Source organism: Melanotaenia boesemani, chromosome 22 (genome assembly GCF_017639745.1).
Source record: "Melanotaenia boesemani isolate fMelBoe1 chromosome 22, fMelBoe1.pri, whole genome shotgun sequence".
Lineage (NCBI taxonomy): Eukaryota > Metazoa > Chordata > Actinopteri > Atheriniformes > Melanotaeniidae > Melanotaenia > Melanotaenia boesemani.
The window spans coordinates 9576555-9599184 of NC_055703.1; the positions used below are offsets into that span (position 1 = coordinate 9576555).

The 22630-nt window shown below is 37.9% G+C and overlaps 1 protein-coding gene across 2 annotated transcripts in view; it reads right to left on the bottom strand.

The window, feature by feature from the left end:
• The window catches only part of LOC121633808 (kelch-like protein 29), a 239518-nt gene that overhangs the window by 91234 nt on the left and 125654 nt on the right, over positions 1-22630 (bottom strand). For both annotated transcript variants that reach the window (XM_041976071.1, XM_041976072.1), the window contains one exon: positions 4328-4466. In XM_041976071.1, the coding sequence (XP_041832005.1) occupies positions 4328-4466 (139 nt within the window). The remainder of the gene's footprint in view (positions 1-4327; positions 4467-22630) is intronic.

Genomic DNA, 22630 nt, shown 5'->3' on the forward strand with positions numbered 1-22630 from the left:
AACATAAATCAGAACTGAATTGGATAAATGAGCACAATCCAATAGCTCTATCAGTGTTGGTATTTATTTATTTTTCGGTTCACGTTTGTTTCTCCACCAATGAGGCCACGGTGCTGCATTAATAAACAGGCTCCATGGCAAGCGCCTTCAAAGCTACCTGTCAGGAACAAGTCCAGGTTATGTAAGATCACTCTAAAGAACAAAAAGGACAGGGGGGACAGGTGGAGAGTCTAAAAGTTAATGTCCATCCAAGTGTAAATATAAGGGCATCAATACGTAGGAAGGAGGGGGGCGGGGCTGACAGAACTCCTGGTACTAAAAAAAAAGGAAAGAGATGACCAAAAACAGAGGCCAAGATTATCTCGAAGCATCAATATAACACTAAATTTCTGATAATGTTAACAAGAAGCGTGCAGCTTCTCACTGCCTGTGGTTGTCAATGGTTCAGGAAGTTTTGTAGATTCTAGTTTCTCAGCCTCTGCTTAAAACGCCTTCTCCCTCCACCTCCCTCTCCATCTCCGTTTAGAAACAACAAGTGTATCTGTAGCTGGCGAGGAGGCCACCAGAGCTGACAAGAAACTTTTAATCAACTAGTTTTGAGCTTTCTTTGTCTGAATGCTCTACAGTCTTTGCTGCAGTTAGTTTTCATGGGAGCTACCTTCTGCTTAAAATGCTTGGGAGCCTGAAAACGCTCTTTTTTTAAAAAAAATCTGGTTCCAAAGGGGATAAATCTAAAAATGCTATTGTTTCATTTTCATGTTTACAACCCATATGCATTTTTGCTGAATGGATGACGCCCTAGCCCCACATCTACCTTAATCCGCATGTGCAAACCAAAATCAACAGCTATTACAACGGTGGATTAAAGTGTTGTGTTTATTGTTCCAATTTTGACTTGAAACTGGAGTTCTACTTTGTTGTCAGTCCACACAAATGTCTCCTTTTTAGCTCAGTTTGCAGCCATCATGTTCTTTGTATGTTTGTTTACAATGCTTGGGTTTCTGCGTATGCCCCATTTACAGGCCTGGCAAATATACAGCAGCATTGTTAGTGGTTTTGTGTGTATGCACACATTTCTTGAAATAATTTCTTCTTTAAACAAAACTTAATAAATTCCGTCTCCATATGAATGTAGTTTGAATTTGGCAGAATTAGTTTCATAACTAAAACCAAATTAAATAAAGAACAACAGTTAGAATAATCAAAACAATAAGGTTAAAAATGTTAAATTGCTTGGCCATAGATGTGCTGATGGTTTATTCCATTACTGTATCTTGGTCTCAGTATTGATCAGCATTGAGAAAGCTTCATTCTATAATTTGTTGGAGTGTGTCCTTTAAATTCCTGTCCCCATAGCTGACTCATGCAGCAGGGTGATTTCCCATAGTGGATCGTTCACAGTGGACCGACACTGTAATGAGCCTTAAAACAGCTCCCAACACATCTCCTGGTCATAACACTGTCTGACTCACAAGCATAAAAAATGACACAGACAGTGGGAGTGGAGGCAAACAAATGGCAGAAAAGCAAATGTCGGGATTGCTCAAAGATTCTGAGCTTTATACATTTACTGTGAAGCAGAGATGCGGTTGCCATAAATTAAACGCCTGCGAGCACACTTATTGGAAATTCCCGAGGGGTAAAATGGAATTACCAGAGATGATCTGTCTCTGCTCTGTGCATTGGCCCTTTAAAAGGTAAGGTAATAGGTTTTTTGGGAGGAGGGGGAGAGGGCAAGTGTGTGCATACATTTAGGAATGGCATCACATCCTTCAGGTGTCGTGCGTTAAGATGCATGCTTTGAAACAAAGGTGGGCAGCGGCGAAAACTAAACGATACCTTAGAAATGAGGATTTGAAAATTAAGGCCCTGTTTGTCAGTTATTTATCTACAGCAAGCTCACATTATGCTGCTAATTGGCTTAAATTTTTGAAATAAATGGATAGGTTGATATTTGTGTGTGTGTGTGTGTGTACGCCACAAAAAGATGTGCACTCCTTCACTCTCCAGAATTACAACTACAGCTTTCCTAGCTTTTTACCAAAGAAAAACACCATTACATCCCACATATACACACACAGATTCACAAACAAAAGCATGCAAGGTATAAAACATCTGAACACACCTTATGTCTTGCACATTGAAGACATATTTCCAATTTCAAGCACACACTCACACACTGTAGTATTTTATGAGCTGACAGTGGGGTCTAAGCAGATGTGTGTGCCTGCTGAATGACTCGGGTGAAGAAAGGTGGCGCTCGGAAAATATATGAAGATGAAGGCTCGCTCTGTGCCTGCCTCTGTTATTTGACCTCCTAAAGATGTGGACAGTAGCGGGCCACATGTACCATCAGCATAATTCTAGCCACGCTGAAAAAAGTGACCAGCGCAGCACATGGGAGGTCGTAACTCAGGGACAGACAGGCCTTTGGCTCTCTTTGCTCCTCACTGACCGAGCTTGCAACTCTGCGCTTAGCTTGGCTGCAAATGCCTCATGGCTACGACCGAAATGTTCAGTTTCTCTCTTTTCCCCATTTGTTCGGTCTTCATTCATTTCTCGTGTGCTCCCTTTCCGACCTTCTCTTGTCAACTTTTCACAGCTGCTTTTTTTCTAGTTATCATAGATTTGAGCTGCCACAAGCCTTAGCATGGTCTCAGGCTAGCATCAAGTTAATCTGATGATTTCATTACATCAAACTAAACGCAAATTTACCATTAGCAAAACCAGATTACTGAATTTGACAATGTTATGACAATTACTTAACCAATTACTGACATTTTGATGTCAAATATAACAGGAAGAGTCAAACAGTGCATGCAGCAGCGGGCATATAGATGAGCTTGATGAAATTCAGCCCATTCCTCTGGGATCCCTGGGTGTCTTGCAGGGGTCCTGTCTCTGCGCATAAATGATCTGGCCATGTCCCAGATAAGACGCACAGACGAGACAACCTGATAGACAGGTTGACCAGCATGGGGGCATCAGTTCTACCTAAAGTCACTTCAGTCTCTAAGGTAGCTTCTAAGATATTGTCAAGGTCAAAGAAAAACTCACTGTCTCTGTTTTATTCATGGCCTGTGTGGCTGTCATGGAGATGAGTGGTCCTTGTACAGATGAGGCTCTGTTGCATTTCTACCTCTGTTCTTTCTCTGGTCATCCCCTTCCCCCTCTCTCTCCATCTCTATTTAGAAAGAATAAGTGTATCAGTAGCTGGCGAGGAGGCCACCGGAGCTGATAAGCAGCTCTCTGTTCTCTGATGAGCTCACGGTGAAGGCAGCTTGTCTACAGGGGCAAAGTAACAGACTTCCCTACGGTATGCCTATCGCTAGCACGTGTCTTCCTGTTTGTCTTTCTCTGTGCTGAGCACTTCATTCCTATCCATGCAAACAAGAACACTCACACACACAGACAACATGAAGGCGACAAAAAAAACAACAACTTTGGGTCCGGGGTACTTTCAATCAAGCTGAATGTACCTGCAAGGATTTGAAGTAAGGATGAGGACATTAGGGATTTAGGATATTCTTTTGCCGGAAAATAAGGAGGATCAAAAAAGGCAAACTTGTGCTATCATGCATGTGCACATGTAGAGACACACACACACACGCATAACAAAACAGCCCATGAAGACAAAAGAATATGGAGAATGAAGGGTAGAAGACAGGGGAAATACTTGGATCCAGATCAGATGAATACATTAGTAAAAGGTGGTGTTAACCTGTGAAAGTGGGGGTTCAGTAAGTTGTCTTAGATGTGCTTTTGTTTTATCCTTTGTTTATGACTGATGTGTCTTTTTTTAAACACCCTAACCAAATGTGTTAGCATATAAAAAGGCTGCTTTGAAGCAAAAACTCAATAATTAGCAACAAAAAATATTATAGCTCTGGAGACAAAAATCTGTCTGTCCACAGCGGACAGTGTGGCTTTGGCAAATTACCACCTAATGTGTACTGTGTATGATTCCATTGTTTTGGCCCTTTGGTGAGATTTAAAAAACATACCCAGTCATGGAACATTTTCTCTGCTCATTAAAATGGAAATGTGGTTAAATTGCCCTACATGGGGAGGAAAGGTAATGACGAATGTTGACCTTTTTCTCCAGTTTCAGATACATTCATTTGAGTGGGAGGAGGAAGGAATGGCTGCTGGCCCTGTGCAAGGAACCAAAGTCTTCACACACCTGCAAGAGAGAGAGGGGAAGGGAAAGGAAAAAAAAGGAAAAAAAAGAAGAAAAAAGAAAAAGAAAAACGACACAAATGCGCCCTATGAAAAGAACAGATTGGATCAACAGCTGGTGGAAGGGAGGGGTGAAGCGAAGGCAAACCTTTTCACCAGGTCCTTGAAATACAAGCTGCAGGAAGCTAGAACATTTTGGTGGACTTCAAACTCTTTGCCTTCAACAATAATTTTCAGGTCTGTAAACTCTTTCGCTCTGCGCTGCTGGTTCAACTCCTTCAACATCTCTGTAGAACAAGAAAAAGAAACAGACAATGCCACATCTGGGTTTAGAAATTCTCTCTTTTCCAAACATACATACACATATGTGAACTGACATGACAAGAAAGCAAAAGAGCAGATTGTAGAACACAGCTTTGGCCAGTCTTATGAAAACAGAAGTGATAGAAAAGTGATTTTATCAAATATTTCAGCAAAAGAAAAATGTGTAGAGACAAAGGAAGCAGAAAAATATCACATATTAGGATGCTGGACAGAACAATATGAAATACTTAAGACACCTGGGATCAAATCATGCTAGCAGATAGTAGAAATAGGAAAGACACAAAAAATCTAAATCCCTGTAACAGCAGCACTAGAACTTTAATGGACAAGATTAAAAAGCATCTTATAGAGATGAGGGCTGAAAACAGAGGCGCTGTCAATGCATTATTCATATTAAAATAAAAAATCTTTGTGTAAGGGCTGACCTTCAAACGTTATCCCCTAATCCCATCCTCACACACTTTCGAAGAAAAAGAAAGAAAAAAAAAAAAAAACATGCACACATCCACACACAATCTCGTGTCCTTATCTGGTATCTGGAAATAAAAAATAAAAAGCAAAAAATTGGAAAAACAAGGACGACACATTCAGAGAGAACATGCTCGGAGCATAAGCATTGTGCTGCTGAAGGCCACAAAACACAGCGAATTGTGGTGTAGTAGCACCATGTTAAGCCCAGCCTTACTGTAGCGTTAGGTCGAAGGCGCTTGTTTGTCTGCATCTTAATGAGGCACCATGAGGGGATGCTGAGAGTGAAAATCAGCGGGGGACTGGAAACTTATTCTACAGCATGGGGAGGGAGCTCCAACACTGACGCTCTGTTAATCTCCTATCGAGAACGCCACTAAAAAGGGATCCAAATAATAAACTACAGACATGCCAGAATGTGGAACATCCTGATTATAGAAGGAGACACCTTACATATAGTCATCTAGGCAATAAGAGAGCGTTTCACCGAGACTACAGCTTGTGAGGCATAGTAAACACTTCCCTGGCACAAAAGCACAGCCTGCGTGATATAAAAGCACACATTCCATGCTGGGGAAAGAGCCACAGTATGAGATATGGAATAATTTAGATAAGAAAAGGTAGCAAATCCTCCCGTAATCAGCACACATGGTTTCTCTTCTGGAGGCTAATCTGCACATTAGCTTCAAAAGTGTAGCTCACACATGGAAAAGGGATCTACACAACTGCTATGTTGAGTCTCTTGTCAGTAATGTCGTATGTAACAAGAAAGGTGAGCATGTATTTACGAACAAATGTGTGCTTTGAACATCTCTCAAGCATAGAACTGTAGGAAACCGATCAGACTGATTGTTGGGGTGAAATCCAAGCTGAAATAAAGGATTTTTTTTTTATTTTTATGTTATCATCCTGACAGGTCTGTGTTCACGCCAGACTCAAAGCTGGGATTTAATTAACCTGGAATGACACTCGCCCTTCTATTTGGCTGGAATATCTACTCATTTAGTTCCCTCTATTGTCCTGTCTGACACCGGGAGCTCAGCTCTGAATTAATGCTGCAGTTCAAATTATACACCATAAAGACACATGACAAATAAGGTGCTATTCAAAAGCCCAGTTCGCCTTTTTTCAAAGAGGTGCATCCTTAAGAGTTATCACAGCGAGGAATTACTGGCCAAAAAGAAAATGACCTGGTTATTAAACATGCTGAATAGTAAATGAGGCAAGAAATAATGAAAGATGCAGTTTTTTTTGACAGTATGTCTGCTGTGATCTGGTTGGATTCACAGCTGCACGGTGCGTAAGCCGTGCACATACACAGACAAAAGCTGCAGTTTGTCTTGTCTTTCATCCATCTCTCTCCACTCTCCACACTGCACTTACCACTGTCAGTTGGCCAGCTATCTGATTACTGTGTGGCCATGGACAGTGAATAGTGAATATGCAGCAGTTTAGAGTTTGAATTAGTGAATTCCCAGCAACTGCCATGGTTCTCACCTCTAATCAGCTACACCTCATACAGTCCATTTGCCCCCAAGAATAGAAAAAGTGAGATGGGGGAGACAGAGAACTTCACTTGTCGGCAAACAATGGCCGCCTCCCTCGGAGCCATGAAGGCACACCTGAATGCATGATGGAAAAGCTAATTATGGCTTCTTGTGGGTGGATCGGCGAGCACTCTAGAACAACTCATCACCAACAGTTACCATGAAACTGCACATGGCGTCTCTATTCTCTGGAATAGCGCAGAGAGTGGGGAGCCAGTCATGCTCAATAGGACTACGGCAGCTCTGAAACACCAAACATCTCAATACTTCCAAAGGAAACAAACAAAAAGACAATAAAATTGAGGGCTGCAAAGCTCTGCAAGAAAGGGTCAACAAAAATGGATGAAATAGTAGTACCATTTGAGGTACACCAGCATCCTCATTATTAAGTGTTACAGTACAATTCTTGAGTCCATCATGAAACTGAGCATGGGTACAATGTTCTAGTATATTGTCCTGCAGTTAAGGAATTTACAGTGGCAACACCATCCTGTGCTCGTTTTTCATGATTGGTTGATGCACCACATGGGGGGCATGAATACTTTGCCAACTCTGCTGCTCAGCCTAGTAACTCTGCTGTCAAATTTCTATTTGCACTGTGGCCAATTGGACCCTTAGGCGTGATTTCAAGTAACCTATCACCATTCAATGTGTCTCCCTATTCAACAGTGTAGTAAGTCACTCACTATGCCACCTGATTGGCTGATGGTTCAGGGCATCTCAGCGAGTCATTGGTTGCCGAACTCAGAGCCATTTTAGAGTTATCCATAAATTTTACATGCACATCAGTGGACCCACCATTTTGTGGCAGGTGTGCAACAAAAACCTACCGTTTATGATGGGTCTTTTTTTTAGGAGAACAATAACTTTTTAAGTCATTTGAGCTGCTGCATGCATAAGGTTAGATTTTGAGGAATATTTGTTAAAACAAAATTTAATTATCTGCATTTTTGTGCAAAGCATAACATGTATATAAAATGTTTTAAAATATTAAACACATAGCCACAAACACATTGGATTAACGTAACTAATTGTGGTATTTTTGTGTGTTGCCATTTTTGATTTTTATAATTTTAATCAATAAGTGAAAAGATCGTTAAATTATCCAAATAAAATTAAAAGTTTGCTTTACGACAAATTTTTTTAAAAAATTTTTATGATATAGCAGATATGGCTTCAAAAGAAGCCACATCTGTTTGGGTTGGATGACATTCTATGCAACACAGCTGAAAGGACACTGATGTGTTCATTCTGCCCTTTTAGTCTTCTTCTAAACTTTAATCAATTCTAACCAGCACTAACAGCTTAATTACCCAGAACAAACCATGCGAGCTGATCAATAAGTCCAGTACAACTCAGCCATAGTGTTTGTCTTAAACTTGGAAAAAGACTATTTAAAAAAAAAAAAAAGAAAAAAGCATGGCATCTTCATTTTGCAAATAAAAAAAACTAATTTTTTTTTTTTTTATTATTTCAAAGATGAATATAAAACTATAAAACTAATAAATAAGTGTAAATAAAAATGTAAAACATAAATAAAATGTAGTAAATAAATTTTCATCTCAATTTTCAGTCTCACCCCAAAATATTTATTTTACATCTAACCAAATGTAAAAAAAAAAACAAAACAAAGAAAATAAATAATAAATAAGTAATAATAATAATAATAATAATAACAATAATAATAATAATAATAATAATAATAATAATAATGAATTCTTTAAACTAACATTAACCCACAAAATAAAATATCCCATTAAAAAAAAATCATCATCATGAGAGCTTTCAACTCAATTAAAATGTGAAATTGATGCAAAAGAAATCTAGTTTAAAAATAAAAAAGAAAAGACAAAAAAAAAAAAAAAAAACATGATAGATTTAGATGCTGGACCCCGGGAGTCTGGTCATAATGGGCTTCCTCAGACAAAAGCCTTTGATATGAGGAGATGTTTGAAAATTTCTATTTCAAAGAAGCAGGCCAAGAGCACAGTTCACCAGAATACACACAAAAGAGCTTTCCCCAAGAAAAATGCTTTTTAAGGCTTCATAAGATTTTTCTTTTTTAAGCTTATGGTCCTAAAAGGCACAGATTTTGTGAAACCCTCCAAAGACCTAAATATGATCATTTTAGGGGGGATTAAACAGTCTGAAATGAGTTAGGAATTAACTACTTAATTGTGCCTGAAAGAGCCACAAAAAACAAATAAATAAATAAAAAGTAAGATTATTTCTGTATTTTGAAGCTTCTCTTTTCCCTGTTGGTTTAGATACAACTAAAAATGATATCACTGTTTCTGGAAACATATGTTAAGTACACCCACATGCAGCAGAGTTATAGTGAAAAGCGCACCATCAGCAAGAAACTGAATGGTGTAAATTCTTTACTTTGAACCCCTAAATCCAAAGACTGAAGACTCAGTATCAGCTGTGAGAACATGGACTCATTTTTTTACTAAATTCTTGGAGGAAATTTGTACTTTTTTTTCCATTTCTTTGCTTTTAATTCATGTAACATTTTATAGTAAACATTTTAGATGTGTATAGCAATATTAAATATATATTTTTGTCATGCCTAATTGCATTATTTGAAAACACAAAACATAAAATCACTAAAATAGTGATTACTGTTTAAATAAATTTGACAGTATTATAAAGATGTTTTAAGCATAAGTATCTATGCCATTTGTGTGCACAATAAATGTATCCAAATAAAGAAGTTGATGGATATTTACTTAAAAAAAATGTAATAATTAGCTGCAATGCATTTTCATGCTAATAAAGTTGAGGTACACAAGTTGTTTTTGCTAGCTCATTTTGCAGTAAATAAAGATAAGTGCTCAGAAAACAATTTTGTCTAATAATTTAAATAAAATAAATGTTTGTCGTTTTTGAGGAAAAACAATTAAATGTCTTCTAATAAAATTAACTCACAATAAACACACAAAAGAAAAAAAACCTAAAGATTATTTCATTTTAAATGCTAATTGTTATATAATATAAATCAAAATTTTGAGAGTCTAAATAAAAAACTACTGTAAATGCATTTTTAATTCTTTAAAAACTCAATGGTTTACATCTAATTCAAAGTAAAATACTAAAAATGTAAATAGCATTTCGATGAGTTTGCCCTTGTAATAAAAATTTAATAAAGCTAAAAGAAAAAAAAAACTTACAAAAACTAATTTCTTACACAAATTAATTTAAGGAGGAACTACACTGTAAAATATTGATATGATTTTCTATGTCCCAAGTTTTAGGAAGAAAAGTGGTAAATGCTAATTAAACCGAATCTTTCATGAAATATAAGTACTTACATCCCCACATATACCACCTTGAAAGCCTTGGTGGCTAAATGTCAGGCTTTAACAGGTGCAAAATGTCATCAACACTATCAGGCCACTCATGGAGATACCATCTGCTGGAACAAACAGTGCTTTCACGTGGATAAAAGCCATCAGATCTCATGTACACAGCCCAATCTATCATGGTTCGCTTTCAAAAGTGTAATTACTCTAAACAGTCTCTAACACATACCTCTAACAATCACCGCCATATTCATTTCTGAAGATGTCTCAATAGTCTGTGCCTACTCCCCGCAAAACAGCTCAAGCAAGGCATCAAAAATCCTCAAGACCCCTTGAGTCTCTAGTTGTCCTGATTTCGGTCTGTAAGGGAGCAGTGGTACCTTATAGTCTTAGAGAATAGTTCATGATGAGGACGCTTTATTCCCCCCCCCTTGCTAAAATCTTCTGAGCTGCTCTGCTGGAGCCTCAGCACTGCTGTCAACCAGCTTGGACTGAGCTGTGGGGAGACAGAGAGAAAAAGAACTTGTGTTCCTCAAAGGCGGCGCCTTGCCCTTTGTTTCCTTCTACAATAGACAGAAAAAGACCTGGAGTAGCAAAAGAAAAAAGGAAAAAGCTGAACGGCTCTGTCCAGCACTGTACACTCTATGCGTGCCTTCTTGTTCAAGGGTCAGACGTGTATTCGTACACAAGCAAACAGTCACTAGTAGAACTAAGTTGAAGCAAATGCAAGTACAAGCTTAGAGGAAACAAAGAACATAAATAAAAAGGGCCCTGGGAGCATCTTCTGGCCTGCTGCAACAGTGTGACAGGATGTCAGGCAATGTGCTCTTGTTCTTTATGTTTGTGTGCACAGAGGGGATGAGAAAATCTCTGGTCCCAGCTGGTGCAGTGGCTTCCTCATTAGGCAGGTAGAGGGTACGATATATGACAAGCGGTCATAGTCAAGTTTTAACAAGAGGATACTCCTGTGGATAGCAAACAAGAGCACAGCCATGGCCCTTCCATTCCTTGAGGCACTGCAGTGTCTGGTCCAAGTCTAGGAGGAAGGAAATACTGCAGATTCTTTATAAGTATATGAAAAAAGTTTAAGGCAGAAAGTAGAACTATGCACCGCATGCATATAGTGGGTTACCACTCAGACCGGTTACAGTTCACAAGAGGTGAAAATTCACAGTTATGAGTCTAACGCTGAAAAAAAGAATATCCTCCTGACTGATGCAGTTATTGTAGCTGGAAGAGAAGGCTGCTCTACACTGCTCATAAAATGAAGACAATTTAAGAGGTTTTTTTTGGTGAAGGAGGGATTTAAACTGTTAACTGAGCTCTAACCTGCTCTTGCAGTTAGAATTTAATATGCATATGTTAAGTGGAAAATTAAAAGAATATATCAGATCAAACGAAGTATAATCTCTTAAAGGAGACGAATGATCTGCACCAGAGACATTTGGCCGATGGAACTGCCACCCAGGATACTGTAAAGCAAGTCAGATTAAATATGCCCATTCATAAATTGATTTTGAAATGACAGCTTTATTAATTTATTGGCCATTTCATCCTTATGAGTGATTATCAACAAGAACAAAAGAGGAAAGCAAGCACATCCATTTTCCTCTGTGCAGGCAATGAAAACGAGCTTAATCTACAGCAAGAAATGCATCATTATAATTATTCTAAGAGTGGTTACATGCATTTTATGCTGCAGTTTCTTTAGCATGTGATGCATGTCAATCAAATGAGGATGCATTCCTGTACTTTTTTCTTTATTGATCAAATATATATATTTGTATGTTTTATTAGGGGTTTATTTAAGGATTCTTGTTCCTGGTAGAAACGTAGCTTTTTGTTTTGTTTGCTCAGAGGTGTTTTTAAGCACAGTGTTAGAAAGAAACTCATCTTAATAGAGTGGTACTCTACAACGCCTCCTTGTTTTATGAAACGGCTACAAGAGTTTGTTTCTCTTACTCATCTGCTTGAATGATTTGAAATGTTTCGTGGGAACCCATAGTTGTACTGTCTGGATTTATGTGCTTTTTGTTTTGTTTTTGAGCGAACAGCTTAAAAAAACGTTTCCGACCTTCATCACACTGTCTTTGATTGAGCTTAAGTAAATTAATCCATAGATATATTTTGGGTTCTATAGAAAAAAGAGAAAGCACTTAGGACTCTAAACCCAGTTTTTCCCCTTACATTCTAGTATAATAGTGCTAAACTAGTACAAATGCAAGGATATTTTTAGTGCTTGCATTCTCCATCTAATTTATTTTATGCCCCCGCCCAAAATAAAATAGATATGTATATAAATCTGGCAGTTTTACTGTGAATTCAATGCAACATAACCAGTATGTTTACCTCTGGTTGATTACATCTGAACATCAGTGTTGGGGCAATATTTCTGTTCATCTTCAGTGTTTACTATAATTGAGATGCGGGATGAATTGTGCGACTAAGAGCTTTTTTTTCTTTTTCTTTTTTTAAAAAGGGGGGTTTTGGAGGAATTATGTGCTCCCTTTCTTTTGATTGAGTTGTGGGTCTGTGGGTTTGAGACTGTGCGAGTGTGTCTGTGTGTGCACAGGGAGGGATTTTGTTTGATTATATTTGTTTGCTGTGAAGCAAAGAGCAACAGGAATAACTCAACCTTTTGTACATGACCTTAGCTGAAAATCATTTCAAAGTGGACAAACAAATCAAACCCCAGTGTTTAGCTGCACTTTAAAACTGTCTTGACAACAGTCTTGGTTATAGCTTGTCTGAGTGTGAAGTTTGAAAATAAGACCTTAATGGGTATAACAGCTAAAACTGTTTTTCAGTTAATATTAAAGGAACAGGTGTAATTACATGGACATAAACGTTTACATAATCCAATTACACATTTAAAGGCACACATAGTTATACTAATGGAAGCTAAATATATACACGTGGGTGTGTGGCCTTTTCCAGTGCACATAGGCAGTTTTAAAACCAGTTTAATTAAACTAGATTGAGATACTGCAGTCAAAATAGTGCCAAGCTGTTAAAGAGACAGCTTTGACAACCTGTATTAACATTTATTCTTCAAGCAATCTCCATTAAAAATGACTATATAAAAGCCCCAATTCGAGTATGGAGGTCAGAACTCTGCTCGGCATGTGTGTCATCTGCAAAATTAAGTAACATTTTACCCAAGCTAACATTTCACAATCATTTTTCCTTTTACAACCTTCTACATGCAGGCTAAACTGATTGCAGCTTCATGCAAAGAAGGCATAAGAAAATCAGCTGAAATTTATTTTATCCTGAGCGTGGGGGAAGCTCAATGTGCCTGACATCACCACCCACTTTTATGTTTTGCTCAAAACCGCACAGCTCCCAAGCAATGTGCAGCAAACCAGAGTGCACGGTGGTGTAAGCTAACTTATGCTGCTACAAATGGCAAGTCAAGTCAAGTTAAACTGAGGGATAACTGCGGCTATGCAGCTGTACTTTAATCATAAACTGAATGATGAACAACTGCTGACAAAGTTCTCATGGTGTGTGTCATACATGTCACATCTCGGTATCCTGAGCCTTGCAGAAAAAAAATCCCAGATTTCTTTGACATAGTTACCCGCTCGCTGCTGTGACTCATGCAGTCTTTAACCGCACAGTCTGATGAATCCGACAGCACCTCCAAGGCGGCTTAATGGGTTAAGTTGATGTGGTCACAGATTTATCAAAAAAAAAAAAAGTAGGGCAACAAGATTCACTAACGAGATGTAATAGACTTGAATTAACTGATAATTATAAAGTAATTACGTCAATAAACGCTTTTTGATGATACATGGAGCCTGTTGGTTTTTCCACTGGGAAGTGACGGTCATGCAGTTTGGATGATTTATAACACTAAGCAATGAAGGCCAGTCACACAGAAGATAATTTAACATAAACAAAATCCAAAAGAGTGTCACTATATGCAAACAGTTGCAAGCTGAATGTTTTCCATGTAAACAATCAGTCTTTCTGTCAAAACTAAATTGCTCCTGAATATATAAATATATATATTTTAGGGGTGGGTGGGTGATGGCTGTATTTACATTTATATAGAAGTAGCAGTCATGCTGCTTTACAGCACTGGCGCCTGACTGGACAATTTATTTTTCTCCATCACTCTGAGAATTGCACAAATTATGCACTGAAATGAAAAAAAAAAATAAAAAAGTAAAAAAATAAATAAATAAAATAAAAAGCATAATAAATAAATAGGATTTTCTCCAAAACTAAGAATAAATGGGTGGACTTTGATAAGTGAGAAGATAACCTTAATTGATCATTTCTTAAAAAGTGACAATTACTCATAACTTACTAAGTTTTTTTTAGATTCCAGCTGGTCTGGTAATTTTTTCTGTTAGGTGAACTTGAACAATATGCTTTCAGGCTGAACTTCAGCCATGGATTTGGGCCTAGCTTTATTTGTCATTAGCTCCAAAGGCACTTGTTTGATTTATTTATTTTTGATCCATGTTACATTATAATAGTGCACTGCAATCTACTCACAATTTAGCAAACATTTAGCTTAAGCATTATGAAGGACATCATTGTCGAATTCAACTCAGGCTTGAGTAAGCCATCCTCCCTGCAGCAGATGACATTGTTATTGTACAAAACGACACAAGTGCTGATGCAGAGACACACGTGTGGCCATGCACATGCAGACAATATGCAAATGCAACACTGCACAAGCACGTGCGAACACACAAACACTCAACTTTAAGCAAGACAATGTCATGAGAGCATAATCCTCATAACAACGCTGTGCTTATGAGGAGTTGCTGGCTGGTGTAGATAACGTACTGTATGCTTGAAGGGGATTTGATTAGAACTGAGTGGGTGCACAACACTTCTCCATCTTCACTTTTAATTATTGCTAAGTTACTATTACATAAATTGCTTGAAGGGACAGAGCTCTGTCAAAAAGCTGGGTGGAAAAACAAGGCTAATTGAGTGAGATGAATCATCTGGACACAGACTTCATGTATCTGTTTGAAAGGAACCTTTCACCAAGCACCACATTTGTTGACTGAGCATCTAAGGTCTCCTGGAACATCTAGTTGTGCATGCATTTATTCACATGGACAAGCAAGAGCCACCCAGTTTACACCAATGCAGGTTTTTGTTAATCAGTTTAATGGACTGTTTCTGTTCCAAGAACTTAGGAGCAGATCTGACCTTGTATTTATATTGTGACTGCTACAAATATAAATTTTGTCTTCAGGCTCTTACTCAGGTAGTCTGACCTGTGGTGTTTCATCATCCACAGTCTGAGTTTTGACCTGACTGGGACTTTCTCTCCTTAGGCACTGGGAGAAAAAAAAAATACTAAAAAATTCATGCTGTGAAACTCTTTGTGCTTAACTCCAGCAGTATGAGCTCAAAAGTAGTTTAACTTTCAGAAATAGTTCTATAGTTTGTAGCTCAACATGAGACTTGGCAAACTTGTTAAAAAGATCTGCATGAGAAATTCTCAGTGCATGTAAAAAAACAGATTTTTTTCACATAAAAATGTGTGCAAGGGTTAAAGAAAACAATATATATAGGTGTCTTTATGAAAAATTGTATCCAAATACATACATTTCTGTCATCAGCAGAAATACAAAAAATTTGTGATGGACAACAGGCTAAGTACAGAGAACTGATCAGTCAATTTGTGAGATGGTGCAGAAAAAAAATCTCATCTTGAATACAAACAAAAGATATGATTGTTTACTTCAGGAGGAACAGGAGTAAACAAACCACTGTTTACATCCAGGTAGAACAGGTGGAGGCAGTGGATGAATACAAGTACACTGACGTTCAGTTTCACAATACTAGACTGGAAATGCAACACAGAAGCATCTAGAAGAAGGGACTAAGCAGAGGTCACTTCGTAAGGAAGCTAAGATCTTTCAATATCTGCAGCAAGATGTTGGATATCTTCTATAAGTCTGTTGTGGAAAGTGCAATCAGCTTTGCAGCCATCTGCTGGGGCAGCAGCATCAGAACCAAAGACCTAACAAGACTGAACAAACTGATCAAGAAGTCTGGTTGTGTGCTGGAGATGACAATGGACACAGCTGAGCTGATTGTTCAGACACGAATGCTGCACAAGCTGCTAAATATGTTTGACAATTCTTCACATCCTCTACGCATCACAGTAGCTGCATCTACATGGAGAACTTTTCATCCAATACAATGTTCAATCAGAATAAAATGTGTCATCTAAATACCTCAGCTTATGTGATCAGCTATATAAGAGCTTTATCTAGTGTCCATGTAAACATGTCAGTAGTCCATGTAAAAGTAGCTGGTAAGGAAACGAGAGGGTATGTTCTGCCAGAGGCTTCTTCAAATACACTTCAAGACAGAGAGGTTTGCTCCTGCCAGCAGCCATCTGTTTTCAGAAAAAAAAAAATTGACTTTGGTCAATTGATTATTATTTTTTAATAAAAAAAAAAGAAAGAAAAAAAAAAGAAAGAAAAAAAAAAAAAGAAAAAACATATAACATTAAAAGATCCCTTTGGGGACAATCAAGTATTTTTCAATTAATTTAATCTGAAATACCCAGCAGAAAAACTCACAGCTTAAAAATTCTGTGACATTTCAAACAGAAATGTTGATGCTCTTTTTAGATTTAGATTTAATTCGACCTGTGAGAATCCAACCACAGAGCAGCGTCACGTTGTCTAATCAGAGGACAGGTGGTTATGCTACCTTTAACTCTGATGCAAATTAGGAAATTTGCTGTTTTATACATAGAATTTAAGATTTTATGTTTATTTAAAGAGAAAAGCTAAAGGACGTGGAAACATTTATCCTGTAATATGTCATTAAATAGAATTGTACCAATCAAAATGTAGCTATTGTCATTTTCAAGAACTTTTAGAGATTAATTCTAATTAATGTCAAAATTCTTAACCCTTCTCTTTATTTCACTGTTACTAGTTACTAGCAAAGCAGGATATCAAAAAGTAATAATTTCACATTGACAGTGAGTTGTTAAATTTTTTTATTTCAATGATTTGTCTTGAAAAGCTCATCATTAAGTTAAATAAATAAATAAAATAAACAAACAAACAAACAAATAAATACTCAAGCCAAGGAGCCAGGGTATGGGATGTTAAGCTAAAGCACAACATTACACTAGGTGATCATAGTTGCTTGATGCAAAATTTCATTGCCTCCAGCTTGGGTGGCTGTAGGAAGAAGAGCAGTCTTCTTCAATTCCAGGCTTCCCCTGATTTCATGTCGAAGTGTCAGAGAAGACACTAAACCCCACGTTGCCCCTCGATGTATGTAACCGTTGAAGCGCTGTATGAGTGTGTGCGTGAATGGGTGTTATGACATGCAGTGTAAAGCTCTTTGAGTGGTCAAGATGACTAGAAAAGTGCTCTATAAGTACAAGGTCCATTTACTAAATTCTACTTGCCAGTCTTTGGCAGCAGAGAATAAAAGTTTAGACAGAGCAGTGTCTTGAAATTAGGATGCTTTTTATAATTTGCATTTGTAAAATTGTCTTACCTTGGAATACTGTAAAAGTAAATGCTTGCCGTTATCATGCATAGCATACTGAATGTTGATTTAGATTTTATGGATTATGAAATGTTTGTACCTTCAACTTCTATGGATACCAGACTTTTCAGGGCTGGCAGCAGAGGTGATGGACAGTCTGACTGCTGTGATTAGAATACTACAAAATACTGGGATAAAGAGCAAGTGGGTAAATTCTGAGAAGAATAAAGTATAGATTTTTGTGAACTGTGCACAGTATACAGAAGGGCTACGTTTAAGAGTAGCTGTTAGAGAGTTCAATATAGTGCACTTTCTGGAGTTACACACCATGGAGTTTTCTGTTTTTTTTATTTATTTATTTTTTTGTAGAAGGCAATTATAGAAAATAGTAGTTACTCCAAAAGTACTAGGCTACGTTCACACTGCAGCTCAATTCAGATTTTTTTGCCCATAGGTGACTCCTATTGGATTTTTTTTTATGACAGTCTGAACAGCACAAATCCAATTTTTTTTAAATATCTGTTCCAGGCCACTTTCATAAGTGGTCCTAAATCAGATACATATTTGATCTGTGTTGAAGTGACATCAGTCTGAACAGTAATGTGGCATTTTAATTTTACTTTAAAGTCACAAAAGTGAGGCAAACATCCCACTTCTGCGCTGGTGGAAAGGGAATGTGGCAATTACTTCCAGAAAACACTAAGAACTGCATGATGACGTGTTTTCCTCTGAGCATGCATATCATTTCATGGCCACTTATCATTCACACTTAAGTGTGATGAAGGTCACATTGAAATGATAATGTGATTCTACAAAAACCTGATACTGGTAGAAAATTGATTTAAATTAAATTGAAGAAATTTTGGAGTGAACATAGCCTTAGTGGATGTTCAGTGGATTTATTTAGTGCAGAGACACTGATGGAGAGTTCAGGATCACCACCAACACCCGCCACTGCTGAGGTGTCCATGCAATGTTTTACAAACACCAATGATCACACCTGAATGAACTCTTCATGCTTGTCAGCGACTACAAGATGCTTATTGAGCTCTGCTTACCTTTCCTAGTAACTTAATCCACAAATTAAAAGTGGATCAAAAGCATATTTTGAAGATGCTTGTTTAGTTTCACATCTAAGCTGTTTGTTCAGTTTAAACAGGGGTGCTAAAGATTTTACAAGGTTACAATATTTTTTTCTAATACAGAAATTCTGACTATTTTGCATATTTTTCTGTATGACAAACCTAAAACTTGGGTTGAGAAGTCCATACATATGTTAACTGTTCATCCCCTTGCACAACACCTACCTGTATACACTAAATATAGTATAAATTAAATAAGTAACTCTTCACCTCAAATTCACCTTCAAAACCACTTTAAATGCTTTCTTTTTAATATTAGGCATGAAATTGAGAAAGTTAAATGTATGATTGTGAATTTATAGATTTCAAACTCAGACTTGCTAACAGCAAAGTGTTTAAGTGATCAGAGGTTTCTAATTGTGAGAAAAGCCTCAAAAACAAATATCAGCTACAGATGTGGAAGAAGAATGTAGCGGCATCAGAAAAATCCCTACTTAAAGGCGAAAAAAAGAAGCCATTAGGAAAAATATATAAAAAGGTGGCACTATAAATATATAAATGTAAATTCAAACCCCAATAAAACAAAGTGCAAACTCTGCTTAAGTACTAATAAAAGTTTAAAGTTACGTCCCTCTTCGCTACTCTGTCAGCAGCCTGAACCAACAGTCTCAGCTGTGTTGGGCCATCTCCTACATTCACATTTAAGCATGCACTGTGGCTGATTGTATGCGTGAGGGATTGTAAGTATGCTGCCCGGCTTGCCTTACACCTTGCCTGTGTTTATGAGGTTGGTTTGTGTGCATTCCTCACAAGCTTTGCACATGGGTGATACTTGCCTCCTGGCTGACTCTAAACAGCAGGACAGCTCGTACACAAACGCACCGAAAAACACAAATTAAAACAGCAACAGAAATCCCATGTCTACCAGCACAGCTTAAGATAAATGTCATATCTGCCCCTGAAGACAGAGGATATGTGTTTACTGGGTAACTTTGTGAAAGTCACCTCAGCCCAAGCAGAAAGGTTAGTGGTGGGGTTAGGCTGTATGTGGGAGTCTTCTCGGCAGACTGCACACCTGGGATGAGCTTCCACAGCCCACCGAGTGGAATCACACAAGTAATCTTTGCATTTCATTGCATTTTTTTCTTCTTTCTTTCTTTCATTCTTCTTCTCTGTATTTCTGTTTCCACCTCCTTCCTTTCACCGTCTCACTCCAGGGATAGAAAACAATCTGTGAGGTGACTGGGAGGCCCCACAAATTCTGATAGTGCCCCAGCATGCCCCAGTGCCTATGCATTGCTGGTGTGTCCTTGCAAAGTTTTTATCTAAATCTAAATCTCTAATACAGTACTTTTAATCCTGCACCCCAGACAGTGGCATTACAGAAGAAAACAGTGGCTGTATCTGAGCGTAGGGAAGAGCAAGCAGTGACTTGAATGGAGTAGAATAATGATAATAATCAACGCCATAATTCAGAGCTGCAGCCTCAAGCAAAAAACACTTTCTGTAAACTTAATAGGGCAATGGCATATTACTGTTTGGGCAACTTATCGTAACTGCTGAGGAACACTATCAAGCTTAGGGACAACACAACTAGCCTACAAAGATCACTTGATTGCAATGCAGGCCATTATCATTTGTCTAAGTCACAGGAGAATTATATCTCTTCACATGCTAAGCCTGTTGCTAACTCTGTGGAATAATGAGATGGAGAGGGCAGCAATTCTTGCTAATGTCTAGTCCTGTCATTAGTATTTATTAGATGCCCTGCATGCATTATCAAACCCACTTAAAAGTTTCTGAGTAAGGAGGAAGTTTGGCTGTTCACTCAGATAAGTGAGCATTAGCACGCTGGTGCTGCTTCTTTTTTTTTTTTTTTTTTTGCTGAGGTGTTGCAGGGCACCTGCTGCCGTTTTATAAACTTTGTCTCCTTGTTGCAATTGCAGCTCCCAGTTTGAGAAAGGCATCCACTACTCAACAGTTTGCATGTAAAATTCACAGTCTCTGCACTTTGCTTGGTTTATAACGCTTTGACGCCACTTTTAAGGTTTATTTGTGTAAATGCACTTTGACATTTGACTTGCAGCGGTCAGCCCAATCTATCACCTCCTGTCACCTCCTGCACAGTTTTCATTCGATGCGTAACCTTTATTAACGACTTTACACACAAATGAATCTTCCATTCAACTTAATTCTGGTTAAGTTTACTGTGAGATAAGCACACACCACAAGATTTAGCACAAGCCAGAAACAGGGTTTTTCCTTACAGTTTAAAACATAGTAGTAGAACACACTCTTGAGCTACCTCAGCTTTCTCAAACAGTCATGGATGTAGGAATAATTGGTGATTAAACTCTCTGTAGGTGTAATTGTAAAGTGTAAATGGTTGTTTATCTTTCAGCTTTAACCAGTGATTATCTGCTGAACGGTCCAGAATTTGCACTAACTTCTCCCCACTGTCAGTCAGGATAAGATTCGATTCCTCTACAACTACTGTTTAATACAACTCCTTAGATGGCCAACATCTCAGGATCACTTCTATTTCACATTTAGACATTTTGCTTTTTCTTGTTAAATAAATAAACATTTTCAGTCTTCTGTCATATTACACCAACGATTATGCTATGATATTACAACTGCAACTGGAATAAATGTCCCTAAGGTGAACTCAGAGCTCTTTTCCTTCTTTTATGCTCCTTATGTGTGAAATGATCTTCAACACACCATCATTTTTACAGTGACTCTATTATATACATAATTTTAATGGTGTTTAAAGAACTGCTTTGAGGGAAACCTTATGCAGTGTTGCATTTTTTGTAACTGGAGGAGAAATATGTTGGTTTTTGTTGGTATGGGCCTGTTATTTTTATTTTATATTTTATTTTTATTTAATTATAGAATATAATAATTATAAATTCCATTTTATTTTATATTTATTTACAACGAAAATGGTTGGGAAAAAAAACTCAGTAAGAAGATATTCTGGAGTGTCGTTTGTAGGGGTTAAATAACTAAATAATTGGAAAAAAAAATAAGAAAAAAAAAAAAAAAAAAAAAAAAAGAGATTATCACCAATACTTGCAACTGGCTGCACATCATACTTGTGTGTGTGCAGCCCAGTCACAGTCTGATTGCGTCACTAGACTGTCCTCAAGCTGTTGGGTTACTGAATTAATGCTCAACACAACAACCAAGAAAACTGCTTTTCTATTGCTGCCCTGACTGATCATCACAAGAAAATAAGTTTAAGTCTCTGCCAATAAAAAAAAAGAAATTAAAGACAGTGTGTGTGAACCTGATGACTGAAGCAATCTGAACTCTTGCAGCATTTAGATTCTTGCAAAAAGATTACAGTGAACTGGAAAGAAAAACCGCTAGCTTAATCTGAGGCACTTTGTGCTAAGATTAGGCAGATTAATCAACCTCAGACTGTAACATTTTTAAATAAAGATCTAAAATAAGATTAACTGAAATTGTTAATTAAATTTTGCTTGTTTTTAAATTGTCAACCAACTAGATCTGAGTGCAGACATCTTTTTGTGAAGTTATTAAGGAAAAATGGGGGATAGTTTCAGTTGAAAGTAGCTATCTGACAAGCATTTTCTTTTTTTTTTTTTAGTTCTTTCTTCTTTTTAAATGAGCAAGGCATTACTCGGGTAAAGAAATACAACAGTTAGAGACAACTCCTGCATCGGTGGAGTAGAGAAAGACCAGAGCATGGTTTGGGAGGCGTGGAACAGGTGGCAGGTACCAAGCAGGGAGAAAATATAAAAATTGTGAGGGGGGAGGTGAGCCAAAAGGATGAAAGAAAAGAAAGGGAGAAGAGGGGGGGAATGCATAGGCTGTGGGAAGGCTGTAAAGGAGTGAAGGAAACAGACAATTGCAATAAGGAGCCCAGGTGGGAGTGACAGGTTGTAGAGAGGATGGAAAAAGGAGGGAGGTGCAGATATGGTGCTCTCTCTAGCGTGGCAGGGAGCCGGCCGAATGCTCCTCGGCTGCACCGCGCCTGTGATTATGCATATAGCAGCCGGGCTGTCAGGCTCCAGGTCCTTCCACTGCGCTGCCACCAAGCTTTATCTCAAAATCCCAGTGATTAATGAAGCCGGTGTCGCGTTCTGCATGGAGTAGGTGGCCGAGGAATGATCAATCTTAATGAGCTATCTGCTGTCCTTATATTAACTGTGGGGGGATACAATGTATGGGGCTGCTGGACGGGCTTCTCTCC